General features: G+C 45.6%; 2 protein-coding genes across 2 annotated transcripts; one reads left to right on the top strand and one right to left on the bottom strand.

Moving 5' to 3' along the window:
• Positions 1 to 96: 96 nt before the first annotated feature.
• LOC131289514 (T-box transcription factor TBX5) lies at positions 97 to 18,748 on the top strand. The gene is made up of 8 exons (XM_058318789.1): positions 97 to 331; positions 5,926 to 6,742; positions 7,177 to 7,333; positions 7,416 to 7,571; positions 9,121 to 9,188; positions 16,751 to 16,818; positions 17,856 to 18,467; positions 18,522 to 18,748. The coding sequence occupies exons 1-8, from the start codon at positions 97 to 99 to the stop codon at positions 18,746 to 18,748; spliced, it is 2,340 nt and encodes a 779-aa protein (XP_058174772.1).
• Positions 11,698 to 13,824, bottom strand: LOC131289515 (hexamerin-1.1-like). The gene has a single exon (XM_058318790.1). The coding sequence runs from the start codon at positions 13,822 to 13,824 to the stop codon at positions 11,698 to 11,700; it is 2,127 nt and encodes a 708-aa protein (XP_058174773.1).
• Positions 18,749 to 27,938: the final 9,190 nt, after the last annotated feature.

The following is a 27,938-nucleotide window of genomic DNA, read 5'->3' as shown; positions in this document are numbered from 1 at the left end:
TGCAAGCCGAATTGACGAGCATAGTGTTAACGAAAGTGTGCGCATGTGTTGATGCTGAATAACTGAAGTGAAAGTGCGTTTTCCATCGATCGAACCATGATGCACCATCTGGATTTTTCCAACGGTCACCGGCACGGCGACGGCATGGTCGGCATGTCCGGTGGGCCGCCGGGTGCGATGCTGCACGAGTCGTTCTCGAGCCTGGTCGGGACGGTTCCGACGACGGCCGACCTGAACGGGGCGGACTTTCTGCACCACTACGGGCCGACGGTCGACTATTGGAACCCGGTGGCGTACAAGAACGGCACCAACCCGATGAAGGCGATGGAAGGTAATAAAAGGGATATATTGAATTCATTTCTATGTTATACATAGTTTCATTTTTAGTAAAGAGCGTATCACCCCATTGTGTCTAAGAAACATTTAGTTAATCTAAATTTATTTTCGATAAAACCGCAATTGACACATTCAAAATTGAGTTACCGAGTTGAAGTACGAGAAAATAATTGATTCCCCAAACTTTTGTGAACTATGTTAACCAAAGAGAGAAGAACAAAATAAAATTAGATAAATTTGATTGTTGATATGAGTTATCAAATGTAATAACAAATCCCATAATTCCAATTGCTGTTAACTATATCAATACTAGCATTTATTATTTAGTCTTCACCCAACTTTCTCAAACCACTTTTATAAAACAAAAAACGTTCAAACTAGTCCAATCAAAGTCACGCTGTGATTAAGTGGTTTTAATTAGATCGTTTATACACCACCGTTCCATACACCAACTTGAGCCGTGATGCAACAGTGTCATGTAAATATGCAAAAATGATGGACGTGTAACACCGCACTACCGTGTTGGATTGCGAAAAGGACCAACACAACATTCCACCGTCAGAAGCGATCAGGATTCTTTCTCCTTTCGAGCAGCGCAACATCGTTTGCTGCAGCATTTAATTAATAGAGTCATCATTTGGGCCAGAGTGGGGTGCCTTTTCCACATTTCCCCACGGCGTTTAGTTCCCTTAACATCTAATAATCTCCTTAATTAGAGCAAGAGCGTATTTAAAAAAACGCAGAAAAAAAGAGAAGACGAATGCCAATGAAAAACTCACCCGAGAAGCGAACGATTTATCAAGCCGGCGGTGAAAAACGGCCACGGGAAAACCCTGCGGTGACGGTTGGCGATGATTTAGCGTATGAATTAATTATGATGTCAACTTTGGGTATGCGCCGGAATGCCGGGGGTCCGAAAGGGTTGCCTTTTTTCGGTTTTATTTGACCCTTGTTGTCTCGGCCTGTTCCGTCGCGCTCGATCGGTCATGTTTACAAACTTTATATCCAGAGATCCTGTTGTGACTTCAGGATAAAATGTGTCTGTTTCCATATTCCATTTCCATTTCCTTCAGAGAGACTGGACCATTGGAAAACAACTTTTCGGGTGGGATTACCTTTTCGTTGTTGAATACTGTTGAAAAACGTTTGGCTAAAATTTTCCAGAACTCTGAATTGATGACCGTCCGATCCATAATTTCGGGGAAATTGATTAATTTTTTGATAACTTTTTTATGATAACTGGCTTATCGAGACTTTGGATTTAACCTATGTACTGGACAAGGGGTTCTTATAGCCTGCTTTGCCTTTGTTTACCGTTTTCCAACAGTATCGTCGTGTGAAAACAAAAATTCAACAATCGAGATCAAGAAAGACCCCATAAGGGGGAAAAGTTTTTTGCTGCAACCTTCTTTGAAATTTTTTCAAGAGTTCATTAATGGAAATATTAATAAAATTAATACTAAAATCTCATAAAGGGCATTTCATCTCATTCTATGAGAAATAGATAAACCTAAAACACAAAAACGTACCAAGAGTACATTACTTTTCATCCCCGACAAAGCCAAAAAGAGTAATGTCCGACCAATGCTGTACTTATGCTAGCAAGACACGGCACGAAATACGATCGCCGGAGAGCAGAACCGAAGAATCGAAGTAACGTCTTCCAGACGGCAGACGAACAGAGAAAGGGCGATAACAAAGTCCCGGGGCAGCCCGCGGAGGCAACGGAACAACACAACTAATTACAACATAAATATTTGCTTTGGACATGACACTGTAAATTATGAGGCGACCCGACACGACCCCGGTTCGACCTACCAAAACCCGAACCAGAGCGCGCGGGAGAACGAAGTGAAAACGCAGCATCGGGTTGTTCTGGAAAAGAAATTTGCTGCGAACTTGGAAGATCGCTGGATGATCGGGAAAATCGTTTAATTATGTTTTCGAAACAGTTGGAATCTGCAAGAGCCGAATCCAGAAGCGATTTTCAAAAGAAAGAATCAAAATGTAAAAAAAATTGAATAAAATGAAGAAAAGTTCTTCGTTCTTTAGTGCAACAATTTTGATGCGATTTCTGTGGAGATCAGCTCAACGCTGCCGGATCATTGAGGCAGGGTCATCCACCTTTGGCAGGCGGTCGACCACCGAGGGATGACCGTTTTGCTGAGTTTCTGGCCACAAATCAGACTCGAAGATGAGCATTGCAATCGTTACACGCTCGTTTGTTGCGCTCCCGGTTGCGCCGGACGACGCGGTGTTGAAAGGTGTCCATAACACACAACATTTACTCGCCCTCGGACATCATCAACACCGGCACGGGGGTGGTGGACGGGATGGTTGAATTGCGCCATCATCGGTACGCTGACATCTTTTGGCACAAGGCACGCGCCTCGCACCATCCGTCCAGGGAAGGCCTGGAGGGCCTGTGTACGTCATCATCTTCGGCAGTTGGGGGGAAAACAATGTAGCCCGAATGATGTGGAGCGTTTTTCTTGCCACCCCCGGGGGCGCATCAATATTGATCCAGGCAGACCAAGGAAAATAATCAACCAAGCCGACCTGTCCTCCTGGCGCTCAGGAGTGTTCCGCTCGGAAGGTTTCAATTCCGCACCAAACCTACAAACTGCACGTTTATTTGCTCGCCGCGATGAAACCTTTGGCTAAGAGAATAATCAACAAATCGTAAGAGGTCTGGACGATAGTTATTATGAAGAAGCCGGAACCTATTACAGCAGTTCATACACCATTTTAGGAAGCAATGGAGTATCACTTTGTAGCTATCACTTTCATTTTCAACCACAAAAACTACTTGTATATTATGAGACTTTATAGTGCATTATAAAGATTGAATATTCGGCTAAAATGGAAGAATAGTTGGAAATGTTTTATAATAGAAGATAGATACTTCTTTTAGTCTCCGCTTCTTCTAGGGGGTCCGCGACAGCCGAGCGGTAGCGCCGGTTAGAAAAATCTGCCCATGAGCGCCGGGGCTCACCACCTCGACGACGTTGGTTCGAATCCCAACCGAGACCGGACCCTCCCCTGTACGAGAGGACTGACTATCCACGTACAACAGGGAAACAAGTCTCGTAAGCCCTTAACAGGCAGGCATGACCAAGAGGTCGTTACGCCAAGAAGAAGAAGAAGATACTTCTTTTAGTATAAGTCTAGAATTATAGATACTTCTTTTAGTATAAGTCTTTTGCAAGCGAGTGCTCAATTATTTTCAACGGTTTACAGGTACCTGTACTAATCGTAATTTGTAATACTGTTTTGCTCTAACTAGTTCTTAATTGTTTCACTTATAAGTCCTATATAATATTCAACAATCAACAGCAAACCAATCCCCAGGATGGAAAGAGGAAGAGATTTATATCTTGTTAATTTTAAATGATTGCATTCGCTCGACCGAACGACACTTGAACATAAATCGTGCAGAACTAATTGTCAATTTGGAAAACTCAAAGTGAAAACCCGCCACAAGTCAGGGAGCACGTGAAAGGGCCGGGGAGGGGGCCGAGGATCGGTTGCATGCGCGCGGGTTGTCATTCACGATCGAGTTGCACGAGTTCGCATTTCATTCACACTTCGATCGAGGCGTGATGCAAACTGCACCGTGCATGACACTCGTTGGGAAGGGGCAACAAAAAGCAATGAAAATAAAAGGAAAAGCCAACCCGTCACCATCGTCGTCGTCGTCGAGATTTATGAGTGTGTGTTTTGGGTCGATTCGCAAAGCGATGCGTGCTTGCTTTGATGCTTGGTTACTAGGCAACACTTCCGAGACCTGCTGCGATCGGTACCATTGACACAGCAGGGAAAAAGAGCATGGAAATTGAAGACATTTCCAACTACAGCTTCAAAGGCACCCAGCATTTCTTTGTCACGAGGTCTATTCTTTCCCGAACAGTTTGATTGATGATCGCCCTGCGCCAGTACCCAACTAATTCGATGAAATTGTTTGCATTCCAGTATTATGTTCCAGACCTTTTGAAAGGAACGGAGAAGCTGGTTTGAACCCAGCATAAGAACATGTGTTTTGGACGGGGTGGGAAACTTACTGAAGAAAACCAAGAATATCGTCAGGGAAAAGCGAATGTTCAATACTGAAATATTATCTTTTCTAATGATGATAATTTCTTCAGAAATAAATCAAATAATTCGAAGAAAATCTGTGTCAGCTGTGTGAAGTACGATTCAGATATAACGAATGATGGGTGATAATGATTTTGTAAAGGGAAATCATAACTTAGAAATCGAATCATAATTTATCTTATCTATATCTAGTGTCCAATCTTTGAAAAAAAAGAAAGAAGAAAAGAAAATAATCAGCATTTTGAACCTACCAATAAAAGATTAGCAGTTTTCAACTTAACCATTTTTATAATATCTTAATTTACACATTTTCTTCGTTCAACAGCTCAGATTAGTTATTTAACATGAGATCATTTTATTTTTCTGACTTTTTAACTAGCATTTCGTGGTCTGTTTTGTCTTCCAAAAATAACCCACTACATGTTTCGGCTGTACAATTCTGCAAACCAAACAATAAAGACGCCGCCTACATAAGCTCCCGAATGGTTCCGTGTTCCGCGATGTTTCCGCAAAAGTGCAAGACTCTTAGAATAATTTAAGACCCACGAAAAGCGCGCAGCGACATTCCGGGAAAACCCATAAACTATTGCGCCGAAAATTGCCTCGCCGCCGTAGAGCCGTTGAGGTCTCCGCCGGTTCCGAGCCCGATACTCGGAAAGATCATCTTCAGCCGCTACCTCGTGTGCCAAAGCAGAAATTATTACCGGGCCAGCTATTACGGGATTTTCGTGGGTTTATTTTTTCCCGCTGCCCCTGTTCAGCTCTTTCCTACCGGCTTTTTTGACGCGTATCGCGGAAGCCGACTTATGGCTTTCAAGAGTCAAAATTTTATGATCTGTGAAAAATGTTCGATGATTGCTTAATGTTGGAGCGCAGTTTTTCGCCTTCGCGTACCCAAACGTCGAGGGAGGGTTCTTTTCCGTCAACGAGGGACTCATGCTTTCTTTCCACTTTTATTTAAGTTTCCCACCAGACCCCCGATTCCTGCCCTTTTTTTCCTCCGTCGGCGGGGGCCTTTTTGGGGTTGCGTCTAGACCCGTTCCGACGCGTTGTTCGATTTGCGCACAATTTACGGCCCCTGGTAAAAGGTGCTCACGTGCACATTGCTGAGGAGATTTTTCGGCAACACTTTGTCCCCCACCTCTTTCGAAAAAACGTTATGATTTATCCGGAAAATGTTTGTCGGGTCATAAATGGGTAATGTGCAGTTCCTGGAGGTGGGTATCGTTATTTTTAAACCGTGTGCGGTTGAGTCAGGCCGAATGCGTAAAATCGTTTCGCAAAAAGGTTTCGGTTGGATGGAACACTTTACCCCAACATTTTATTTATCTAATTCCCCACTGATCCGAGCGTCAACTGGCCTCGACCTCGAGAAGATAAGAATCGCTTGCCTCACAAGAAATTCCTGCCCCCATGAATGTACTTGCCCTCTAAGAATAGTGACGACTAACCAACAGCACCTAAATTCTTGTTTCTTTCTCGCCGTTCGTACAGCTTGCCTCCAGAATGCCAACAAGGGCCAGTACAACCCGCTGGAGCAGGTCGAACAGCTCAGTATCAGCTGTGACAGCGAGTCCCAGAATGCCTCGCCATTGCAGAACGGTAACCACTGCCTGCAGGCCTCGGTCCAGGGTTCGGCGACCCTCAACGGACTGAACGGGCTCAATCTGGGCGTACTGAACAACAACAACACGATCAGCAGCAACAAAAACCTGCTGGAATCGCGCAACCAGGCGAAGGGACAGCAACGAGCCTCCGGCGAGTCGAGATCCAGAGTGACCAGATCCAGGAGGACGGCTGTCGTAACCAGTAATGCTGCGGATGAGTGTTCGCCTGCGGAGGAAGATAACGATGAGCGGACAGGTACGGATCAGGATGAGTGCACCAGGACCGACGAAGAGGACGTCGGTGGAAGTGATGAAGATACCGGTGGTGGTGGTGGTGGTGGTGTCGGTGGTGGTAGAAGAGAGTCAATCATACAAAATGGTAGCAACGGACATAGGACGTCCACGAAGCACTCGCTCGTGGCGCCCTCATCGGCGGCGCTCGGAAACAACAACAAGAAGGGACAGCCCGAGGCGGATAAGCCTTATCATGCGTCGCTGGCATCGGCCGTGGTTACCCTCGAGGGCAAGCACTTGTGGGACAAGTTCCACGAGCAGGGCACGGAGATGATAGTCACCAAGGCGGGCCGCCGCATGTTTCCGACCTTTCAGGTGAAGGTGGTCGGACTGGACCTGGCGGCGGAGTACCTCATGATCATGGACTTTGTGCCGCTGGACGATAAGCGCTATCGATACGCGTTCCACACGTAAGGCGCCGCTTGGGGGAGGGGGACTGGGAACGAACGTCACCCCCTGGATGCACTTCGTTGTTGGGAGCATGTGGCATGGATTACTAACCCCGCCTTTAATCACCACATGATGCTATGATATAATCGCTGGGCGGTGCCTCATTACATATCGGTTCTGGATAGGTTTCATCATGAAACTGTTAACATTTCGACTGGGTCATTGACTGTAGGCTAGAATATAAGCCAAAGTATATCAGATTTAATTTGGAAGTAACCACAAAACTAACGAACAGCAAGAGCTTGATTGAAATATAGGGGTTACAAATATCTGAGATGACTAACCTCAAAATTTTGGATATTCAAATATAACCAGCATGTTGTGTAATCTTACTCAGTATAGATCAGAGTTAAATTTATCCTGCTTTATCAATGATAACGTTTCCATGTTGCAGCTCGAGCTGGGTCGTAGCTGGTAAAGCCGATCCCATCTCACCGCCGCGCATCAGCGTCCATCCCGACTCTCCGGCCACCGGCGCTACCTGGATGAAGCAGACAATTTCGTTCGATAAGCTCAAGCTCACCAACAACCAGCTAGACGATAACGGACACGTAAGTGACGCGAATATTTGTGTGGACATAAAACCCGCCGGTGGATAAGTGACGCGCACGTTGTTTACTCCAACTCCAACAGATCATCCTCAACTCGATGCATCGCTATCAACCACGGCTGCACGTCTGCTACTACACGCGTAACGGTGTTAAGGACGAAAAGGATAGCCAAACGCACCGGACGTTCGTCTTCCCGGAGACCTCCTTCACGGCCGTCACGGCCTACCAGAACCAGCGGGTAGGTACTCCAAGTCGGCAGGATCACCGACAGGGTACTCGTTCTAGCGCATAAACACGCGGGTTTGTCTCAGTATGTCGCAGCGTGCCAAAGGGGCTCATATGGGTGCAGCCTCAGCGGAGCGAAGACCCTCGGTAGTATATTCATATGGCCATGCGCGAATGTTTACGCTCCAACCGTGCGGAGATTCCAGGGCACTGTGCGGCACACTGGGAAGCATTCCAGCTTCCTTTTCCCATTACGCTGGAGCAAACAAACGATTAGGGAATCGGTCTGTTTAATGTTTATCTTTGCGCCTGGCCCTGGTGCTCCTTCATTTTTTCGTTGATTCCCAACACCACAGGTTTGCGTAGAGGAAGGCCTCGGAGTGGCGCATGATCGAGTAATTATTGATGTGAAACACTGTTGCATCGCGGAACAGACTGGGCGGCTCAGGAGGTCCCGAAGGCCGAACGGACGTCACTCGGTCTGGAGCATAAGCATAGTGTTGTTTTTGTTTGGAAGGAAAATACTTCGGCTTCACTTGTAAAGTTAAAAATTGAATCAAAGTTATATCCCAATAAATGCAAATGTTAAAAAGACACTCTATATTAACGGTCAATTCAAAGATAAAATAATCCAAATATTGATGTTTATTATTAAGTTTAGTTTGAACGGCCAGGCAAAATATTGATGTTTACTTGCATACCAATACAGCAACCATTTCTGCAGCAGATAGAAAAAAAATAGCTACTCCCATTCATTACGGAGACCCTGACAATTCAAATTAGCTCGTTCGCGCGCAAAACATGCGAACGCCACGCAATCATCCTGCGTTTATTCGGTTATAAAACTTTGTAGCATTGCAAACGATCAGTAAATCACCGACGAATGTTCCCAGAGGGTGTACTGGGAACGGTTCTACCCGCGGCATGTTAAACCGGGTCCGTGATCATCGTGATCGTAAATTCTAAAACACGCCTAAATCATAAAAACCTGTACGCCGAGAGATCGCGCCGGAAAACAAGCGCAACCGCGAAGACCAAACCCTTGTGGTTTGGTGAGTTCGTCGTGTCACAACGTGAGGGAAAGAAAGAAGAACGAATCGAAAGTTAAAACCTGCATTCGGTAGCCGGGAGCAATCCGGACGAGAATCCTCAACGATTAAAAGTAATGAATGGGTTTAAATATTTTGACAGATATTACAAAGTAGAGAAGATATATTGAAGTGAAACGAAGGAGAAGGAGGGCTATAAAGTGTCGCAGTGGATTGTTTGGTGCGTGCATCAAACGTCGAGAGAGAAGGCGTACAAGAACGCGTTGGAAATGGGAGTCAAAATTTCATGTCAGGGCGATAAATTTCCTTTCTTTCTTTTTTGAGAGGGGAAATCGTACCCTGAGGAGTGTCATAATTGGTTTCCAACCGCACAAATAAATAAGTGCCACCCGGTTGAATGAAGCTGTTGTGGGTTTGTGGAGATTGAAAAGTATGTTACTAATTTCGAGAACGAGAAAAAGACGGGTGGATATTATTTAATTTCGTGTGTTCTTTTCTGCATTCCACACACAGGTTACGCAGCTCAAAATCGTCAGCAATCCGTTCGCCAAAGGCTTCCGGGATAATGAAACCAACGAAGAGTAAGTAACAGACACAATTTATTGATACTAGATCGTACTTAATGATTGTTATTTTTCCCGCCTACGAAATCATTCATCAAAGAACTAGCCTATAAATTAACACCTGTATTCAAAGATGTCAGCTTACTGTCGCGCTTCAGAATATCTTCTTCACTTCACGACAATGTCCCCCTTTACGGCAAACGCCAGCCACTTCTTCTACCGGAACGCCTCCACTTCCACACGGTGACGTTAGGAGTTTCTGTTATTGTTTTCATGGGAAACAGAAAACAAACATCAGCCACTCCGATCTGCACCTCACGCGCAGGGTAGAAGTTTCTTTGGGTGAGCAATAAAAGTGCCACCGGTACGTCATCACATTCCCACGTCCCCGGGAAAATCTAGCCGTTCGTTACTTCGGAAGGCTAGAAGTCTAGCTACAGCACCTTCCCAGGGGGGTGTTTTCCGTGAAGAAAATAATTTTGCGCCCGTTTTCCCTCGGAGGGAGCGAAAAGGGCCGTGCAGTTTATTATTTGTCTTAATTTCATTAAATTTATTTATGTCCACAAAACCGTACTGTCGTGGCCTCGATTATAGACGATCACGGACGATGCGTTTATTATCGGTCTCTGTTGACTTCATTATGTTACGGGCCGATTTTTCCGAGACACCCAAAACCTGTCAGCAAAATCGTGCACGCAACCAAGGGTGTTAAGTTGATTAGCATTTAAATAGCCCTTAACAACTTGGGCTGCATCACTCGGTGTGGGCGATCTTCAGCGAAGATCATTTACTGAAGCAAACCGGGGTTTCCGCAAGGTGACGAACCTTAATACATTTAGTGAATGAAACCGGAAGGCCAGCACTATTACTATTCGGATGGCACAAAGGCCATGCAACCGAAAAACTACATCATTTACAAGGTTACTAAATGGTACCATCCTCTTCCTACCATACCGAACCGGCGTTACACTTCAATTCTATTGCCAAAAGTAAAAGAAGAAGTACGTCCAAGAGCATTTTTCACGTTCCGAACTGATCTGGCTGAACGGTGGAAAACAAAATTTATTCCAAATGATACCGTTAAATCGAATGATTATCGTATGTTTATTTTCCCAACCTCAACCTAGCACTGAGCTCCCGGTTTATGATCCAGTCTCCGTAACTCCCGTACTTGTTTAGGTAATCCATCTTGCTGGTGGAAGTTGAGGAATGCGATTAGGTACGGTCACACGAGACGAACCCTGCTCGAATTTGGACGCTCGGCGAACCTTTTCTTGAATGTGTTAGTGAATCGAGCAGAGTTCGCGAACCTTTTTCGAGCAGAAAAGGTTCACCGATTTTGGTGGATAGCACGAACCTTTGCCGCGAACCTTTTTGACGTTCCGTTCGATTTCCCCATTTGTTTACAATGCTTACTTTGATTTATTCTTACCAACTATCAATGAAACTACATCAAAGATTCGTTACGTGTGAACGCTATAAGGTTCGGCGAACCTTTTTTTGGCATTCGTTTGTAATAGTGTGCGAAAGGTTCGCCATCAAAGGTTCGTCTCGTGTGACCGTACCTATTGGATACTTCGGATGAGTAACGAAATTGTGGATCAATCAATTACTTCCAAGTTAATGTTTGGTTTGGTATTGGAAAATGAACCAATCGTACTCTACGACTCTTTCTATAAAAAAATACCCCTAAAGCATTATTCGAAGGGATAACCATAGTAACGTTTCTTGATCGAGAATACGTTACTATAGTTAACCGATGATGTAACGCCAATCTCTTCGATTAATGCTGCTCGGGAAGGATGGTTTCACCGGGATTAAATGTATCCAAATTCATAAGAACATCGTTTTGCTTTTTTCGAAAACAATCAACACACCCCCAATATGATCTCCCGAAGCCAGACACGTTTTAATGATGGGGAACGAAAATGCGTCCCAGCCATCCAGATGTGGCTGATCTGGTAGAAAAGAAAAAGGCTCATGTTAGTGAAACCGCAGAAAGACGATCGAACGGCAAACGGCAAGTGCGGCTTTCATCGATATTTTATTGGAAGCATAAATAAACACTCCTAATCATTGCATCAAACTTTTTTCCGCCCATCGAACGCGCGGTCGCTTTGTGAGTGTGGGTGTGTGTGCGTAGGGGTATCGAAGTGTATCATTTTCCCCCGAAAAGAGGAGGTTGTTGGAAAAATCCCTTGCCTCTTTTCTTTCCGTTGGGTGATTGCTCCAATTTAGGGTAAATCGAGTAAACAAATTTTGAGTGAGAAAAACCTTGAGAACACAAGCGGAAACCGGCAGGGCAGGGTCGAGAGGTAGGGAATGAAAATGATCGAAAGATCGTGGTGGTCAAAAAACACCACGCAATCACAATCGAGCACCCGCTCGAGCAGAGGGTAGAGGGAACATTTCGGAAAGCCAATAGTGTGTAAGAGGCCCATTTCCGTGTGTCGTTGCTGGTATGTTTTTCGCGTTATCGCGATCGACCTCATGTTTTATTTACATTTGAGTATGGGAGAGCCTTACTTTACAGGTCACCCTGCGACTTGTGGTAGATGACGACATCCTGGAAGTACACGTTCGGCACGGTGTAGAACACCTTCTCGTCGACCGGACGATCCAGTGGGTATCCGAGGGCGTAGCCGTCCATATAGCGGGCGCCGGATCCAACGCCACACGACAGCACCGGATCGAAACCGGTGAACAGTGGCACCTTGGGTTCGACGAACGGCGACACGACCACGAACAGCTGGAACGGCATGCCACCCTTCTTGCCCTTGGGCAACATCAGGCGGTTCGGGAAGCCACAGTGCGCCTCGGACATGTCGAGCGGGAACTTCTCGTCACCCTTGTAGCCGGCCATCACCTTGCGGTACAGCTCGTAGAAGCTGGTGCGATCCTTGACGTAGCCGTTGAAGCTGACCGAGCTACGCGTGACCACATTCTTGCCAGCGGTCAACTCCTGCACGAAGTAGTCCAGCTCGTAGAAGTTCTCGCGGTTAGCGTTGAGCGTGTAGAGTCCACCGTACTCGTCGTACTTGGGGCCAAGGAACACACGAACCACCGACTTACCAGGCTTCTCCGCGGTCAGACTGATATTGTAGGTGAACGGCTTGTGGTTGAGACGCACGGTGCTCGCCTTGATGACCACCGGGTCCGGTTTATACTCGATCTCGCCGAATCCGGTGTACTTGCCTTCCACGTACGGCTCCGGCTCGATGTCGATGGCGTTGGTGATGTCCACGTCGAAGTGATCGAAGAAGGTCTGCAGTTTGTCCACAACGACACCCTCGACTTTCACGCCCGGGAAGTACAGCTGCTCGTAGGTGTACGCTGGCAGGTGGTTCTTGAACTGGTAGTAGTAGCCTACGACGCGCTTGTAGATCTGGTAGAACACCGGATCACGCATGGCCGATTCGTAGTGCTCGAGTACGCTCGGGATGGCCTGATGGGGATCCACCGGCTCAATGGCCGCACCCATGATGATGCGGGCAAACATGGCGACATACTTGTAGAAACGGTGCTCACTGCTGTCCGGGTTCGCCTGGATCAGGTTGCCGAGGACATCAACCGACTCGGGAGTGCTCAGGTTCACCGTCTTGCCATCGGGCAGTACGAAGAAGCCCTGGTCGATAACGTCACGCAGACGCTTCTCGTAGTCCACAACCTGACGGATCGCACGGAAGTTCACCTCCTGATCAACATGGTAGTAGTTGTCACGGGCCGGGAAGCTGTGTCCATTGTAGTACTGCAGATCTGGGTAGTAACCGGTGGCGATCGGTTCCAAATACGAGAACTCCGGAATGTGGCCAAGTTCGTTCGACAAGCGCTCCAGGTAGTAACGGGCCAGGATCTGCTGGTGCTCGAACAGATACAGCTCACCGCGACGGTCCTTGTGTAGGCCAAACTTCTCTCCTCCAAGCCAGAACGGATAGTCGGTGTGAAGGTAGTAGTAGTAGGTGTTCAGTCCGACATCCTCGGTGAAGTAAGAGAGCTTCTGCTCGGCGTTGGTATGCACATACCACCCGGTGTAGTTGCTCGGGATGACGACGGTGTACACGCCATCAACCTTCTTCATGCCGAAGTAGCCCTGCATCTTGTACTGCTGCGCCTTCTGCACGACTTCGGTGTTGATGAAGTGGTACGGGCTGATCTCGTACGGTGCCGGAAGTACATACCCAGCCATATCAGGTCGGTGCGTAACAGCCACGGTCAGGGCGTACACGAACATACCCTCGTTGACGTGGTAACGAGCCCAGGCGGCCACCTTGTAGAACGTCTCCCAATCCTTGGCGTGGTACAGCACGTTGAACAGGGCGATGGCCTGCTCACGGTGCACCTCGTCGTACACGGAGAACACTTCACCCTTGGGAAGCAGACCATGCTCGTAGTACGCGTACAGCTTCTTTGCAAACGGTGCGGTCGGTTCGTGCTTGTACAGCTCGGCGCTATCCTTGAAGGCGAAGTTCTTGGCGTACGCCACCAGCTGCGGGTTCCAGTCCTTCTCGTACAGATGGCGGAACAGCAGCAGCAGATCCTCCTGCTTGTGTAGAAAATCCTTCTCGGCGTACTTCACCTGGCTCGAGCTCGGCACGAACGCCGCCGAAGCGAGCGCCAACGTAGCCGCCAGAACAAACACCGCTAGCGTCCTCATCGTTCCGTCTGTCAGACTGATGCCTTCTCCTCCGCCCGGTGCATTCTTTTATAGCCAACCCAAGGCTGCGGATTTGCATTGATAACGTCCCAGTGGTCTTCCCACGTAGGCCCGCCGTTTATCGCAGCATTCTCCCCAGCGCCGCCTTCTAGAACCCCGCACGAGAGATGACCTCTAGCAGTAGCTCAGCAAATCAGCTGCATTTTTGGATGCATTATCACCTTTGGCTGCATTCGTACTTTCGGTTGCGTGTTACCAGGTCTTGATTAGTTCGCTTTCGCGTAGTAGTGTTGGGGTGAGTTGAATACCCTCTAATGAACCATTACTATCGCTTCAGGAGATGCACGAGTCGTTGCAGGTATTAATAAAAGACCAAACATCAGCACAAGAGTACGGTTCAAAATAATTAGAGCTTGTTCTCTTACATTCGTATCATAAACGATCGTCTGTTGAGGATCTAACTTTCCGATGTTGTTGGAATATACCGTCTCAAACAAGATATGTCATTTTCTTGAATAACAACGACATTTCCTTTACATTTTTATTATTATCGTCTGGCATCGTTTGATCGACGAAGCAATTTGCAGAACATGAATGTTGATGTGAAAGTTGCAATATTTTAAACTCGATTGCTTTTTTCTCTTCGATAATGTGTTTAACTTCACCTGATCGCATAGAAATCACCAGAATGGAATAGGATATACCTGCTTTTCCTTCCTTCCAGAGATGTGTTTACCATCCACCGTAGAGTACAACATGCAATCGAACATTATAACTCACCTGCCTGCCGTCAGGGAACTCCTCACTTGCACCTAATAAATTCTCTGGCTCGTATTTTGTCCGAAAGACATCTCGAAACTATCGAATGCTAAGCCTGTTGCTAATCACGGTTGATTGCGGTTGACAGATTTCAAACAAATTAACAGCAACCATTAGCAAGATACCTTCACCTAATTCACCGGTACCTCGCACCTCTTGCCCTGCTACTATAGGCGAAGGCGAAGTGTTTTGGAGTAGTAAACAACGCCGGAACGCTGAACGCTCGGCAGAACGAATCCAAGGGGCGCAGAGGTACATCGCGAGTGTTGGGAGGATTTTAAACAATCCATAAGTTATGATTCGCCTCAGCTGGTCAACACGCGACCCTCCGCTGGAAAACCTCCGATCTCGCGCCCTCCCGAAAAGACCACGTGCGTTTTGGGAAATATGCTGCTTTCGGGAAATTCTACACTTTTTTCCCAGTAATGACTCCGCGCAGAGAATGGTTTGCCTCCTTTGTATTCCTCGTCAGGCTCTCGTGGGAAACATATTGCAATCTTCAAACGTCATTTCCGAACGAACCGCAGTAGGCAGAGACGGGAAAAAGGGGTTTAATAAGAGAGGTGGGCTGCAGCAAAAAGAACTTGGTTACTGGTTTATCGGAGCATCTTTTCGGAAAACACACGAAATTGGAGGTATTTTAATGGAAGACAAGATACTCCGGTGCAGGCTGTGGTAGGCGGTACGTGGGTGAGCATTTTAAACAAACCATAAATCATAATTCGTTCTATCGTTTGTTTACCGATGGCCTATCCGATCGCGGACTCACCACCATAAGATAATTTTCAACGATCTCGTTTTTTCCCCCAAAAATGGACGAAGCCCCGTTTCGGGGGTTGCCCAAGAAGAGCGAACTCGATTCGCTTTGGTCAGACATCAGGGCCATGCTATCCGGAGCTCTCGATTGCGATCCAGCGTGCATGGACGAGGCGCATATTGTTCGTCGGGAAGATCATGCGACCCATTGGGACGTTTTGGAAAGCGTCGATCGATTGGCGCTCGCCTAACACGTCGTTCGCATAAACGGAATTGAAGTGATACCGGGTCATATTGAATCAATTGAAGCGCTGCTACGGCACCTCAGGAAAGAACTTACAGCTACCATCATTACACCAGGCAATGACCGACGAAGATTTCGGTAAACAACGGCAGGGCGATGAATTTATTTTTCGAACAAAAATCAGCTCCATTCGGCAGATAAGCTCCACACGGCGCTAGCCAGACTGTCTGAGACGAGATAACGGCGTTCGGCATGGACGCCAGAGGGGTTGTGAGCATGAGAGGAAATCTTCACGCCAAATGGACGCATTCGACGATGTGTGTTTGTTGTTTTGCCTTTTACAATCAATCGAAAGAGACGATGCATCCGTCCGGTCGTGTTCGATATTGGCCGTATTTCATCGTGATTGTTCGTTTGAAGATGGTTTGTTAACTTGGTATTGGAGAACATGAAAAAAGGCCGTTCAAACATGAATTTGAAGTTTGAATGAAGAGCAACATCATATGTTAAGAGGATCAGACTCCGAATTTTAACCATGAGTAAATAAGATTGACAGAAACTAGAAAATTAAAAACACCAAGTTCTCTTTTTTGTTGTGTTATAGTCAAGTTTTGCTTAAGTCAATCTAAAGTTTAGTGGAAGACACTTAAATCACCAAATTCAAACTAATTTTATTAACGTAAACATCAGAACCAAAAACTATAAAATGAAGCAACTAATGGCTGTTTCTAAGCAACTAATTGCTTTTTTCTAACTATAGCTTGAAGCTTTAACACGCTTTTAATCAATAGACTACTTGCTATAATAATTCTTGCGATTAACGATCGAAACCATTGAAATGGTGTTGAAAAGAATAATTATTATTTTACTAATTGGGAATAAAATATCATGTTTAAAGCAACATCAAAATTGAAAAACGAAGTAGTCATAATATTTATAGAATAGAAGCCCGTGAAATAAATATTATCATACCAAATCAGCCGAACTAATTATCTATGAAACCGCAACCAACTAACCTAACAAATAATAATCGTACTTCGTGCATCTGTTGCATTAAAATGCTCTTCTTACGCTTTTGTTTTCCCATCTTTTTCTTCCCAATTGCAGCTCCCAGGAGCGATCAGCACCGGCCATAGGCGATCGGTTGAAAAATGAGCGTAGTTCCAGCTACAAGAGTAAGTCGGCGCGTAATGTAATGGAAAGCATACTTATTGTTTCGTTCCCATCCCTCCCCGAGTCAGCTTCCTCACAAACGAACGAACGAACTACCTATAAATACACGGCTCGTCCTCGGGCTCGATTGCGAGCGCGTCGACAGGAGGGAAAAATTTCCGCACAAACATAACATACTTGAGACAATTTTTATTGCTCTCCGAATGCGCATCAGTCGATGCATCGTTTCCTACGGGGAAAATTATTTCAGTTTCGTTTCGTTCGTTCGCGATGTTGTTGTAAAAACTGGCGTGGTTTTATTCCTTCCAACTTCTTCCAAGACGGGAAACTCATGTGGGTTGGGAGGAGAACAACAAAAGAGCACCGGAGAAAAAGGAAAATCCCCCGAAGAGAAAGCTAAGGATGCAACGAAATACAGCCCGGCCAGCTCGTACGGACCATTACTCCATCGAGTGATGAAAAGATGGTGCACATTTTACTTCACACCTCTTGTGGGTTTATTTTTTGTGGTTTGGTGTGTTAAGAATTTGCCGCCGAGCAGCAAAACGACGTTTGTCACCGGCTTTCGGTGGTGGAGGCGATGGGAGGGCACGTGCCAATTGACGCCTCGAGAGAGCGGAGGTTTCGTGTATCTCTTGAGGAACAGTCGAACCTGCATATGGTGGACTTTGCAACCAACCAAAAACATCAACTTTGCAATCTGCTTGTTGCGAATTCTTGGGGCTGTCTTCTACATTTTGCGTTGCACAGTTTCGATTGAACTTGCACATAAAAGTAGTGCATTTCATTTAATGGCATTTCCACGATGCACTTTTATTGCTTCAACTTTTATTGCAGTCTTAAAACCGGGCAAACGGGTTTCCGAGAGAGCAAGCTGCAGTCTGGTGCATTTTCTCGTTTCATTCATTCATGTCGCCGGTTTCATGATCATCTCCACTTAAGATCCTTTCAACACAAATTGCATTCACACCAACACTAACCGACTTGCCGTTCCTGCCTTCCTTTCCCTCTTCTGTTCTGCCCCCCTTTTCCCTTGCAGAGGATGGTGAAATGACTTCCCTGACATCGGGTGGCGCCGCTTCGTCATCACCCCGGACATCGTGCGCATCCTCGTCCTCGTTGAGCGCCCCCACTACCACCGCCTCCGTCTTGTCGCTGCACCAGCCCCCGCACCAGTCCTCGCTACACCACCTCCAGCACCACCTGCAGCATCTCCATCAGCCTCCGGGAGCCTCCGGGGGGAGCAATGGGTCGGCGGAAAGCCAACACCACCACCTCCTGCACCACCACCACCAAACGTCGCACCACCCTCACGCACAGCAGCAAGGGCATCTGCACCAACACCAGCAAGGCGTGCCCTCCTCGGGGCTGCTGACCGGAAGTGGATTAACTTCACTCGTTCCGGGCCACCATTCGCCGCTCAACTCACCAGCGTCATCCTCCGGCGGCACCTCCTCGCTTTCTCCGTACGGTCTTTCCCCTCACCACCACGTCAACGGCACCACCCCCTCGGGTTCCACCACCGGAAGCAACATGCTCGGCCAACCGTACGCGTCGGATGCGAGTGGATTCGGTCCAATCTACCACCACCATCACCATCACCACCACCACAACCCGCTCGGGACGAGCCCCGCGCCCTACATGGGCCATCATCCGGCCCCACCGGGTTCCTCTTCGGGCACCTCTTCTTCGTCCGCCTCCGCTTCCTCTTTCGCCGACAAGTACAAACAACTTTCCGGATCTCCTCCTCCTCCCCCGGCAGCTGTCCCGAGCACCCTCACCCCTCCCGGCGCCCCAACCTACACCGGCCACTACCAAGGATTCTACGCCACCGGAACCGGAATGGTCGCCACAAGCCACCACCATGCCATGGCGCACGGAGCGAGGGCCATCGCTTGCCGCGACCGACCGGAACACGCCTGGTATCCGTAAGAATTACACACACCCCATCAAAGGATGGCCGTTTGTAAATAAATTGTACTTTGAGGATGTCATTGGAAGGAGTTGTAGTGCGGACACGACGAAGCACAGGATGGAAGTAAGGAAAAAGGTATTAAACGGAAGAAATCGAGAGGGGTTTGGGGGAAATTGTCACGAATATTTATTAAGTACATCGATTAACGAATAAAAATTTTGAAAATAAACATTACTGTAATATAACAAACGAAAAACATCTAATTTACTGGACGAAATATTTTTAAGCCATTCTGAAAATATCACCAATAAATTCAGCATGAAATTAAGGATGTTAACTAAAAAAACACGGTTATCACCTGTTCGAGTATCTAAAAACGAGCATCAGCAAAGCATAACAATTGAAATGTGTGTTATGTTACTTACTACATGAACCGAACGATAAGGTTTAGAAGGAGATGTTCCGTGTTTTCAGACAATAATCATAAAATTTTATTCGAAAGGAAAAATACATGATTGAACTACTGAATATCTGTTGATATGATTGTCCCACATGTGTCTTTTATTTTAAACACATTTTACCACATGGCGGTCTGACATGATAATAAAAAGCAGAAATATCCTTCCAAATCGTCCCACTTTCCACTGATATCGTCTCAAAGGAAAAGAGGAGCGAAACGAAAACATTGAAACCCGGTAGCGTCACATTAAAATTTATTACACCAGCATCCGGGAAGTACATTACCGAGCGAGCCAAAAGCAAAAGTATTATTTATTTCGCTCGACGCAAACGAAAAAGGCGACATCCCAAACAACGGATGATCAGAGAAGATCGTTCGGACGAGTCGAGGAAAAGCCTTGCCTGAGCAGCGTTTGCCTCGAAAAGTGCCAACAGTATTTTTAGAAAAACGTCCCAACACCGAAACAACATGAAAGTGCAACATCGTCACCGTTAAAACCCGGAATCCGATAAAACGCTCCCAATGAAGGAGGTGTGAAAAACGGGGTCATAATTATAGAAATTTATTTTCCAATAAATTCAGGCGCACTTCCCGCGGGTCGCAGCAAGCTGGGGTTTTTTTTCGTTCGATTTCAAGGTTCTTCTGCACGCCTTCTGCGTCGGTTGCGGGCTTCCGGACGATGGACCCCCGATGGGCCGCCGGGATATGTCCGTCGACACCTTGCGGGACCCCGATGTGGCGGAGAAAGGTCACCCGGAATCGATCCCCGAACCCGACCTCGAGGCCGCTGTGTTTGTTATGGAAATCGCTAGTGGGGGGAAAGAAGGAGAAAGAAGATCAATCCGTCAATGCCCGGAAGATGCACAAACGCCTAACGATCGTTTGTCGTGACATGCTGCGTTTTCCCTTAACGCCCTACAAAGTTAATGCATCCCGTTTCGAAGAAAGTGGAAAGGACTAGCGAGAAGAAGAGATAAAGATGCAAACGAAACGGAGGAAAAACACACAAACAAAACTCGCGTTGAAGGCAGCATAATTTATGCTCTATTTTGACACTTTTATTCGGACCATTTGTCACGAAGGTCCGCGCAGATGTGGAAGGCAGATCGCTTCGTGCCCGCCATTAGTGGGTTTTCGCTTTCCTGGGAAAGCGATCCGCACGGAAAAACGATGATCATAGCCTCTCGATCGCATGCAAATGTTAAATGTGATACAAAGAATATCGAGCAAACACGAGAAGTGAAAGGACGTGCCTGCATCTGCCCCTTTTTTCCCCATCGCGCTTTCCTCCCCTTGGCTGTCGGTGAAGTCGTTGAAAGTGACACCACCGATCCTTGTTCGACCTCACACCCATAAACCAACACCAACCGAATCTCGTCCTGCGGAGCGTGGAAGTGTAGAAAAGGAATCTGTTCCCCAGCCTCTTGACGCTGGAGGAAGTTTCCCGCCGTGAGAGTGTCACGTTTTCTTTTCCCTTTTGGGAAATGTTTGTCGTGTTGCGGCTACAACCTGAAGAACACACAGGACGTAGGTCTGTTGGAGTGAAGTAGTTTCTGGTTCGGGAAAATGCCACTCGAAAACAAAACCGAAATGGGAAAGAAACCCTTTTTCGACAGCAGAACATGCACAAACACACCGTGACAAATTGTTACAAACATCCGAGAGGACCATCGACGAGGTGGGCCTCGGACGCAACTGTTTATTGCTCGTTCGCCTTCGCTTCTGTTCGTTTATAGCTCGACTGAGGTTTCGGGTTGTGGGCTTGTGAAAATGATCGCTTTCCACTTGAGAAGACATATGGCGGGAGGAGAAAGTGATCGTAAAGCATAGAGAAAAGCTTAGAGAACTGATCCTGTAGGCAACCCTACGATGGATGCACTTCAAGCTTCACAGGGTTCGTGACATGCGTTATCAGTGTAAAAAGGTTACACGAAATTTCACTCATCCTAAGTGATGACGCAAGGTGGTAGGCTTTACGTGGAAAATCTCCTTTTCCCCGTATCGAATGCTACTGACGTGCCCACGACAGCTAACGACCAAGCTAGATTTGATCAAGACGACGATTCTGCAACGGACGAGCAAAGGATTATTTCTGTGCGCAACGCGGCTTTGATCACCGAGAAGGTTTTCCCCGTTTTGTCTGACAGACAACCTCATCAAAGAACGACGAGAAAATACGCGCAAAACAAGGCGAGCGACAATTAGCGGGCACGGTTCGGATGGAAACCGTGGAAAATTCATCGTTAACGTGACGTGGAAAAGGTTACCGAGCTTGTGGCGCCCCGGGAAAACGGGCGTGCTCCGGCTTCCCATTCTTCTACGTCCGTATCACTTTACAACGTGCGACAGCGGACATTGAAGGAGTTAACCTTCGGCGACAACGTCCATCAAACTGCGGAGCGTATGTCAATCAGGTTCAGGCTACCAAGTTTTATGTCATTGCTGTGGCTTAAAGATCTTCGTCGGCTTATACTTGTTCAATAGCTTATGGTGGTATTGTTTTAATTAGTAGCATGTTAGTATGGGAAGTGAAGGGTTAATTTCAAGTACTCTAAATATTTTAATTGCACGTCGTTAAGCAAAGATGTGCGAAGCCTTAAGATTTGACTAAATAGAAAATTGTAATCCATTTTATTAGAAACTATAAAAACTAAATACACATTTTATCAAATATTATTTGCCTTGACCATATAGGACTTTCACTCAACCAATTTGGTGAGGAAGAATACACTCTTGAACTACTTAAAAAATTGATTTATTTTTGTAAGTATTTTCTGATTGTAATAATCTTTTGAAATAAATTATTCACATTAAGAAATGGAAGAACTAGAAGAACTGAAACATAGAGTATAGATATAGAGAATTTTGAAATATTTTAAATATTTTTAAGTGAATTTAAATATTCTTGAGCCCCTAGGGCTACATATTGCCCATACTTCTCCTACAGAAAACTACAAAAAATTCCTATAGATGGCGCTGTTCAAAGTCTCACTTTTTTGAAAGCTTTTAAATGTACCGTTACACGCTGAAATTGTTAATGATATTTTTTAAATTTTCAATTGAGAAGAAAATTGTTAGGCAAATTCATCACGTGCACATTAAATAATATTTGCTTAAGGCAAGAGATCTTTTTCTTCTGGTTCGTCTATTTTTCTATTTCTTCTAGTTTTTTCAAACATTTTGATTATTCATAATCCAATCATAGGAAACCCATTGGGGGTGCCCATGGCGGCAGCGGCAGCGGGAGAAAACACCACGCCACAAGTTGTGGAATCGAATCTCCACTCTGGCAACCTCCGGTATAATGAACGGCTGACCACCGATGTATAATATACCATCTTTCGGTCACAGAAATTATCTTCGGAGAGAAGCCTTGTCCCACTAGAGGATGTCGTGCCACATAATAATCATAGGAAACAGGACATGTTCATAATAACAGATAAATACGACCAATGTCATTGTTTTACTAATCAATGTCATATTTGTTTCCTGTCTAGTTGAACTAGCGCTTGGCTGCACACACTGAGTCACGAGGCGAACGGCCTACGCAGTTGAATTTTGATTTGTTTTAAGCAGTTTCCGCGAAACTTCTCCAACATTCACGGAAACCGCTTGGGCTCGTCCGCCGATTAATATTTGCTGGTCAGTTACTCCTACCACAAGATGGAACTCAAGGCCACGTAAAATCAACTTTCTCTCGAACTGCTCCAGAGCGTTCCACTTTACGATACGAAAAGGTTTGCAAGGTCCCGCAGATGTTAAACAATAAAAAGCCTGTTTGATTAAACGTTTGGTTTGGACGGTTTCGTTCGATTTGGGGATTGTTTTATGAACGAACGTGCCCGCGGGCCCTTTTAATGGGCAAGTGAAAAAGCGGGAGGAGCATGTGCATCGGCGAACACGCATCTAGCCTCCTCCGAAGTCATCATGAGCACTTCATCTAACATCTTGCTAACCTTGGCTCCGAAGCCCTTCACTTAATTTGACCACTAATCAATGCGGAGCGGGCCGGAAAGCTTAAAACCCAACCGGCGGAGAGAAGGAAAAAGTTTATGTTTTCATCACCAAGCGAAAACTTGATTTCAATGTTCAATGGCCAGCCCGTTTTTCATGGTGAAGGTCGCCTTGCGGGCTTGCATTGGGAAAAGGCTTCAATTTGAAACAAAGAAAACCACCTCGAGTATTGAGATTTCGAGCCCCTTTATGATGAATCAGGCCCACTGGAGTCCATATATGTTTATTTCCAGTTCTTCGAGCAATGACGCTTGGGGCTGTCGTTATAGCTCCTGTCAACCTTCACCGAACGGTTTTTCGAGTTCAAAACAGATCTGGCCACAACGAATCGATAGTGAAAAATGAATATTTTACGATGCCATTATCAGTTCGACCAATGGCGGTTGCATCTTTGAAGTAAAAGGTTTGTAAAGGTTTGCCTGATTCTTTGTTTCAGTTTCTGTTGCAGCAAATAAAGATTCAAATTAATGTGTACAGAAACCAGAATAAAATTTTGCCAGCAAAATGCAAGTCTCGAACGTTTTGTTCACCTTTTGTGCAATCCAAGATTCTTTGTTTGAGGATAAAACCTTTGCAAGAGTATGCTGCTTAACTTCGGATGAAGTTACTTCTCGACTCTTAAAATGAAATCTTCAGCGTAGCTCGATTGTAAATGTCAACATGTTATAAACCACCTTCGAAGCGATAATACTAGATCGTGCAAAAATCTTGTTATCTTTTCTACACCATTCTACGAAATAATTCCTGTCGATTGCAAAAAGAACTCGTTTCCAAACAAAAGGCAGGCAACGGTTTGATCGCAAAATTGTCGAAAAAAAAAGCTGCCGAACCAGAAAAACCTCTTTTTTCCGCACCACGAATGGTTTTACCCGCTGAACAGGAAGACTAGGATCGAATAGGAACCTAGGATAATGTGGGATTTGGTTCCCATTGGCGATTTTTTCGCCAGTTGCTGAGCGAATTCAAGTGATCCGGACTATATTGGACGGGTACCAGCTTTAGAGAAGGTGAATGAACCAAAAGTTGTTGCCCCTTCAACATGGGCCCGGAAGAACGCAATGGATGATGCTTTTTGTGCAGATAGGAGATAGTAGTTGTCCTTCAAAGACGCCAGGATTGGCAGGTGACTTAAAGGAAGCATCGGATGACATCCGTTGAACGAGTTCAATTGCACCAATTAGCATTCTTTATCAATTTACATTATTATCTGACAGGCGCTGTTATAATCATTAAATAAATTGAAAAGGAATGTTTAAATGACGGAAAAATAGTTAATATTGATGACTTAAAATCACTTTCCAAAAAATAGCTACAGCTATAACGGTTAAGAACTATTGCTGAACTTTTAAACAAATACTTACAACTTATAGTCTTAAGTTAATCACACTAAAATTAAGACCAAACATTCCAAAATAAGAAAATATTAAAGACTAGAAACATTAACATTTTTCTTTTTCCTTAAAAAAAACCTTTGGTCGACGGAATAGACACAAATTCTCAAATCATAATCAAGCGTTACATAAGACTGAGCTATTAACAGAACTGATTTCATATGCCTGGCAGGCAATATGGTCCATTAAGAACAAATGTTTCTTTACTGTATTATATTTGTTCTCGTGCGCGTCATCAACAAAACGATCGCAATTTAGACTAACGTCAACGCAACAGGAAAAGGAAAACACGGTGAAACTTGACAAAAATATATACCAATTATCTGCGCATCCATTAATCAACCCTACAAACTAACATTCTTCTTCTCTTGAACTTGACTGATCGTTCTCTACCGGATTTCGTCAAATGGCGGTTTCATTCTTAACTTATTCTGTGGTTTTCCTAACGTCACGCGAGCGATAATGTCATTGTAAGGTCCATTGGAGCGTATCCCTGTAATCAAACTGCGCTAAATTTACACCATCATGAAAAAAGAGCAATAAACATAAAAAAACACTGAGTTCAATAATTAGCGCCCTGGGCCACTTACGCCATTGCATGACGTCTCAAATCAACTTTTCAAAATAAATTTGATCGGCAAATTGAAGAATTTTACATACACTCATCTATTTCTCTCCTTCACTCTCTTTTGTTTCTATTAAAGGTCGGGTTGAGCGAAACGATACGTTCGACAGCATTTACGAACGCGAAGAAAATACGACGAACATAACAAACGGACGTCAAATAAAGTGAGCAAAAACTCTCCACGGCAGCGCTACGTAATCAGCTTCAGCGAGGAGTAATTAATCCTCCACGTCCCAAACTGACCGACCGACGGATTCGCTTGGCCATCCACAAATCACCTGCCCAAAAACCCTGGTGGATAAAAAACCATCTTCAACCGCGGTCTGGACCCGAAGCTGCCCATTAGTTGCGCCCGTGAACCGACGAAAACCCTCACCAAAAAGCGTCACTCCGGTGAAGCGGCGCAAGATGGTTATACATTTTTCTAGGTACGTGATTTCGCGGTACGCAGGCGCGAGTTACGGTACCCGAAGGACAAAGTCCCTCCATCAGTGTTTGCGATCGGGGCTTCCTATTTGCGCTGCGCGTCTTTTTATCGAACGCTGAGTGGAGTCTTTTTTTTCCCCGCAGCATTTCGATTCTCAATCTTAAACGACACGGAAGTTGAGAACTTTTGAAAGTCAGTCGATTCAACAATTGTTCGAACCAACAACGTCCAGAGGAGGACATCAGCAGGTTGGCCTAATTGTAGATTGACGAAAATCAATGGCAAAATGAACAAATGGTGCATATGAGTCTGAGAGATGAAGGAAGTTGCCGAACTCCAAAGGCTTGCATACTTCGCCAATATTGACCTGTTTGTCTATGGACATGGGAATACATAAACATAAATGACCGAGGGTTTTTCGTTTATCATAATTCCCTTCATAATGTCTTACTCATATAGGTTCACAATAAAAGTGTTAAAAGTAGTAGAAGCAAGGAGTCGCATTGAATATAAGGGTTAAGTTCTAACACCGCAGAGTGGTGTGAGAAACATTCTAACATTCCATTTCTTCCTGTCCATCGTCGCACGCACCTAATATGATGTCCACCAGTGTTTCCCCGTTCGCTATTGTAGACGTTATTATCTGACGGATTTTTTCCACCATCGGATATCTGGACGGAATTAGTTGGTATGCTTCGACGTTCGTCCTCCCGCTGGACGTGACGCAGCTACGCAAGTACGCGTCACTATTTGTCCGTTGAACCGTGTACGAGACACAACTACATCGCAAAACCGTGGCCAATCGGTCGAGCCAAGAACAAAGAGCGAACATATGGTGGAGCAGCAAACTTTTGACGTACCATTCGTATTACCGGGATGACGAAAAATAAGCATCTACCATTCATTTTGTTGCTCAAACTAGAAGCGGTTGTGAGGTAAACCAAAAACTCTTCGCCTTCCCTGATGTTTCCAATCTGTTTTCATTTGCTGAAGACCTTTTTAAATACCAATAAATAGTTTCCTTCAAACGCTTTTAACTGGCTAATTTTTTCCATTAGCATACCGTGGTGGAAAACACACGTTTCTCACGTCGGCACTCACATTATGACACGCAAAGTGCACGTGCGAGGCTAGCACGCTGCCGAGGAAAACGGATCGGAATTTTCTCCCCTTTCGTCTTTTGGCCCTACGGCGTGAAGTAGAAGAAATCAAACGAACCTTCAAAATCACCGTAGATTCGGCCTCGAGGAAAAAAGATTTCTAATTGTGCACCGTAATACGCTCGGAAGAGTTCGTCTCGGGACGGAATCCACGGGGTAACGGTCCGGTGGATGTGGGTGAATTTTGCTAACCCTCGGTCGAAAGTCGCACGTCTGTGACCACCACATCGGAGCGAAAGAAAGATCGGAAAAAGCCCGCCGGCCATCACAGGGGCTTCAGTTTCGTAACCGTATCTGTTACATAGAAGAATAAAATAATCATTGAAACTGGCACCACCGCAATTTCGCACATAAATGTTGCACTTTTTTTATTTTTCACAGGGATTTGCAATGTTTTATTATACTTATCTGCGCTGCATAACCGTCCACCCTAAGGCAGGTCTTGTTTTCGGCTTACGAAAAGCTAGGCATAATGATGCATATGGAATTAAAAATCATTCATACCGAATTCAGACACATCTTCAGTTGGAATGAAAATTGCGTTTGCCGGTCGGAAGGCTATAGGCAAATGAAGTGGAAGAAAATGCAGCTCAGTAGAAACGCGGAAACAGTTCGTCTCGAGCTGGTTTTGGTGTTTAAAATATTTTCCTTTAACACTCGTCGCGCCCTTTGAATCACCGTTACAAACTTCCTGAGCCATGGCGATGACACAAGCGAATGGAAAAAAAAAAACAATTTGCAAGCCAGGGAAACTCCCCGCACACAGCAGTGTTGTTGGCGAATGTTTTGGTAACGATGAGAAAGCGGCCGATGGCGCGACGAAATACAGGAACAGCGTGTCTATAAAAACAAAGTGGTGCCACTTGAGAACAACAATACTGCACACGCTGGAGGAGACGGGTGGCAGTCGCGGCTACATGTTTGACATCACGACCACCGGCCGGTCAGTTGCCATCGCGACCGTCCCGACAGAATTTGCAAATTCAAATGTGGATCACTGTAATGGAGAAAAAGCAAGCGAAACATATCGCGAACAGGTGTACGACCGATTTTGGGTGTTCAAGGGCCTTGAGACTTTGTCTTGTGCAATTAGTACACTTTAGAGTGGTGAATTACCCGACAGTCGTGTG

This window comes from Anopheles ziemanni, chromosome 3 (assembly GCF_943734765.1).
Source record: "Anopheles ziemanni chromosome 3, idAnoZiCoDA_A2_x.2, whole genome shotgun sequence".
Lineage (NCBI taxonomy): Eukaryota > Metazoa > Arthropoda > Insecta > Diptera > Culicidae > Anopheles > Anopheles ziemanni.
The sequence above is the reverse complement of the archived record's forward strand: the minus strand, read 5'-3'. Positions and strand labels throughout refer to the sequence as shown.

What these genes read in the sequence shown, in the direction of transcription:
- LOC131289515 (XM_058318790.1), bottom strand. Translation starts at nt 13,824, where the DNA reads ATGAGGACGCTAGCGGTGTTTGTTCTGGCGGCTACGTTGGCGCTCGCT.
- LOC131289514 (XM_058318789.1), top strand. Translation starts at nt 97, where the DNA reads ATGATGCACCATCTGGATTTTTCCAACGGTCACCGGCACGGCGACGGC. An exon ending in CCCGATGAAGGCGATGGAAG is followed by an intron (nt 332 to 5,925) that starts GTAATAAAAGGG and finishes CCGTTCGTACAG; the next exon opens with CTTGCCTCCAGAATGCCAAC. An exon ending in GATAATGAAACCAACGAAGA is followed by an intron (nt 9,189 to 16,750) that starts GTAAGTAACAGA and finishes TCCCAATTGCAG; the next exon opens with CTCCCAGGAGCGATCAGCAC.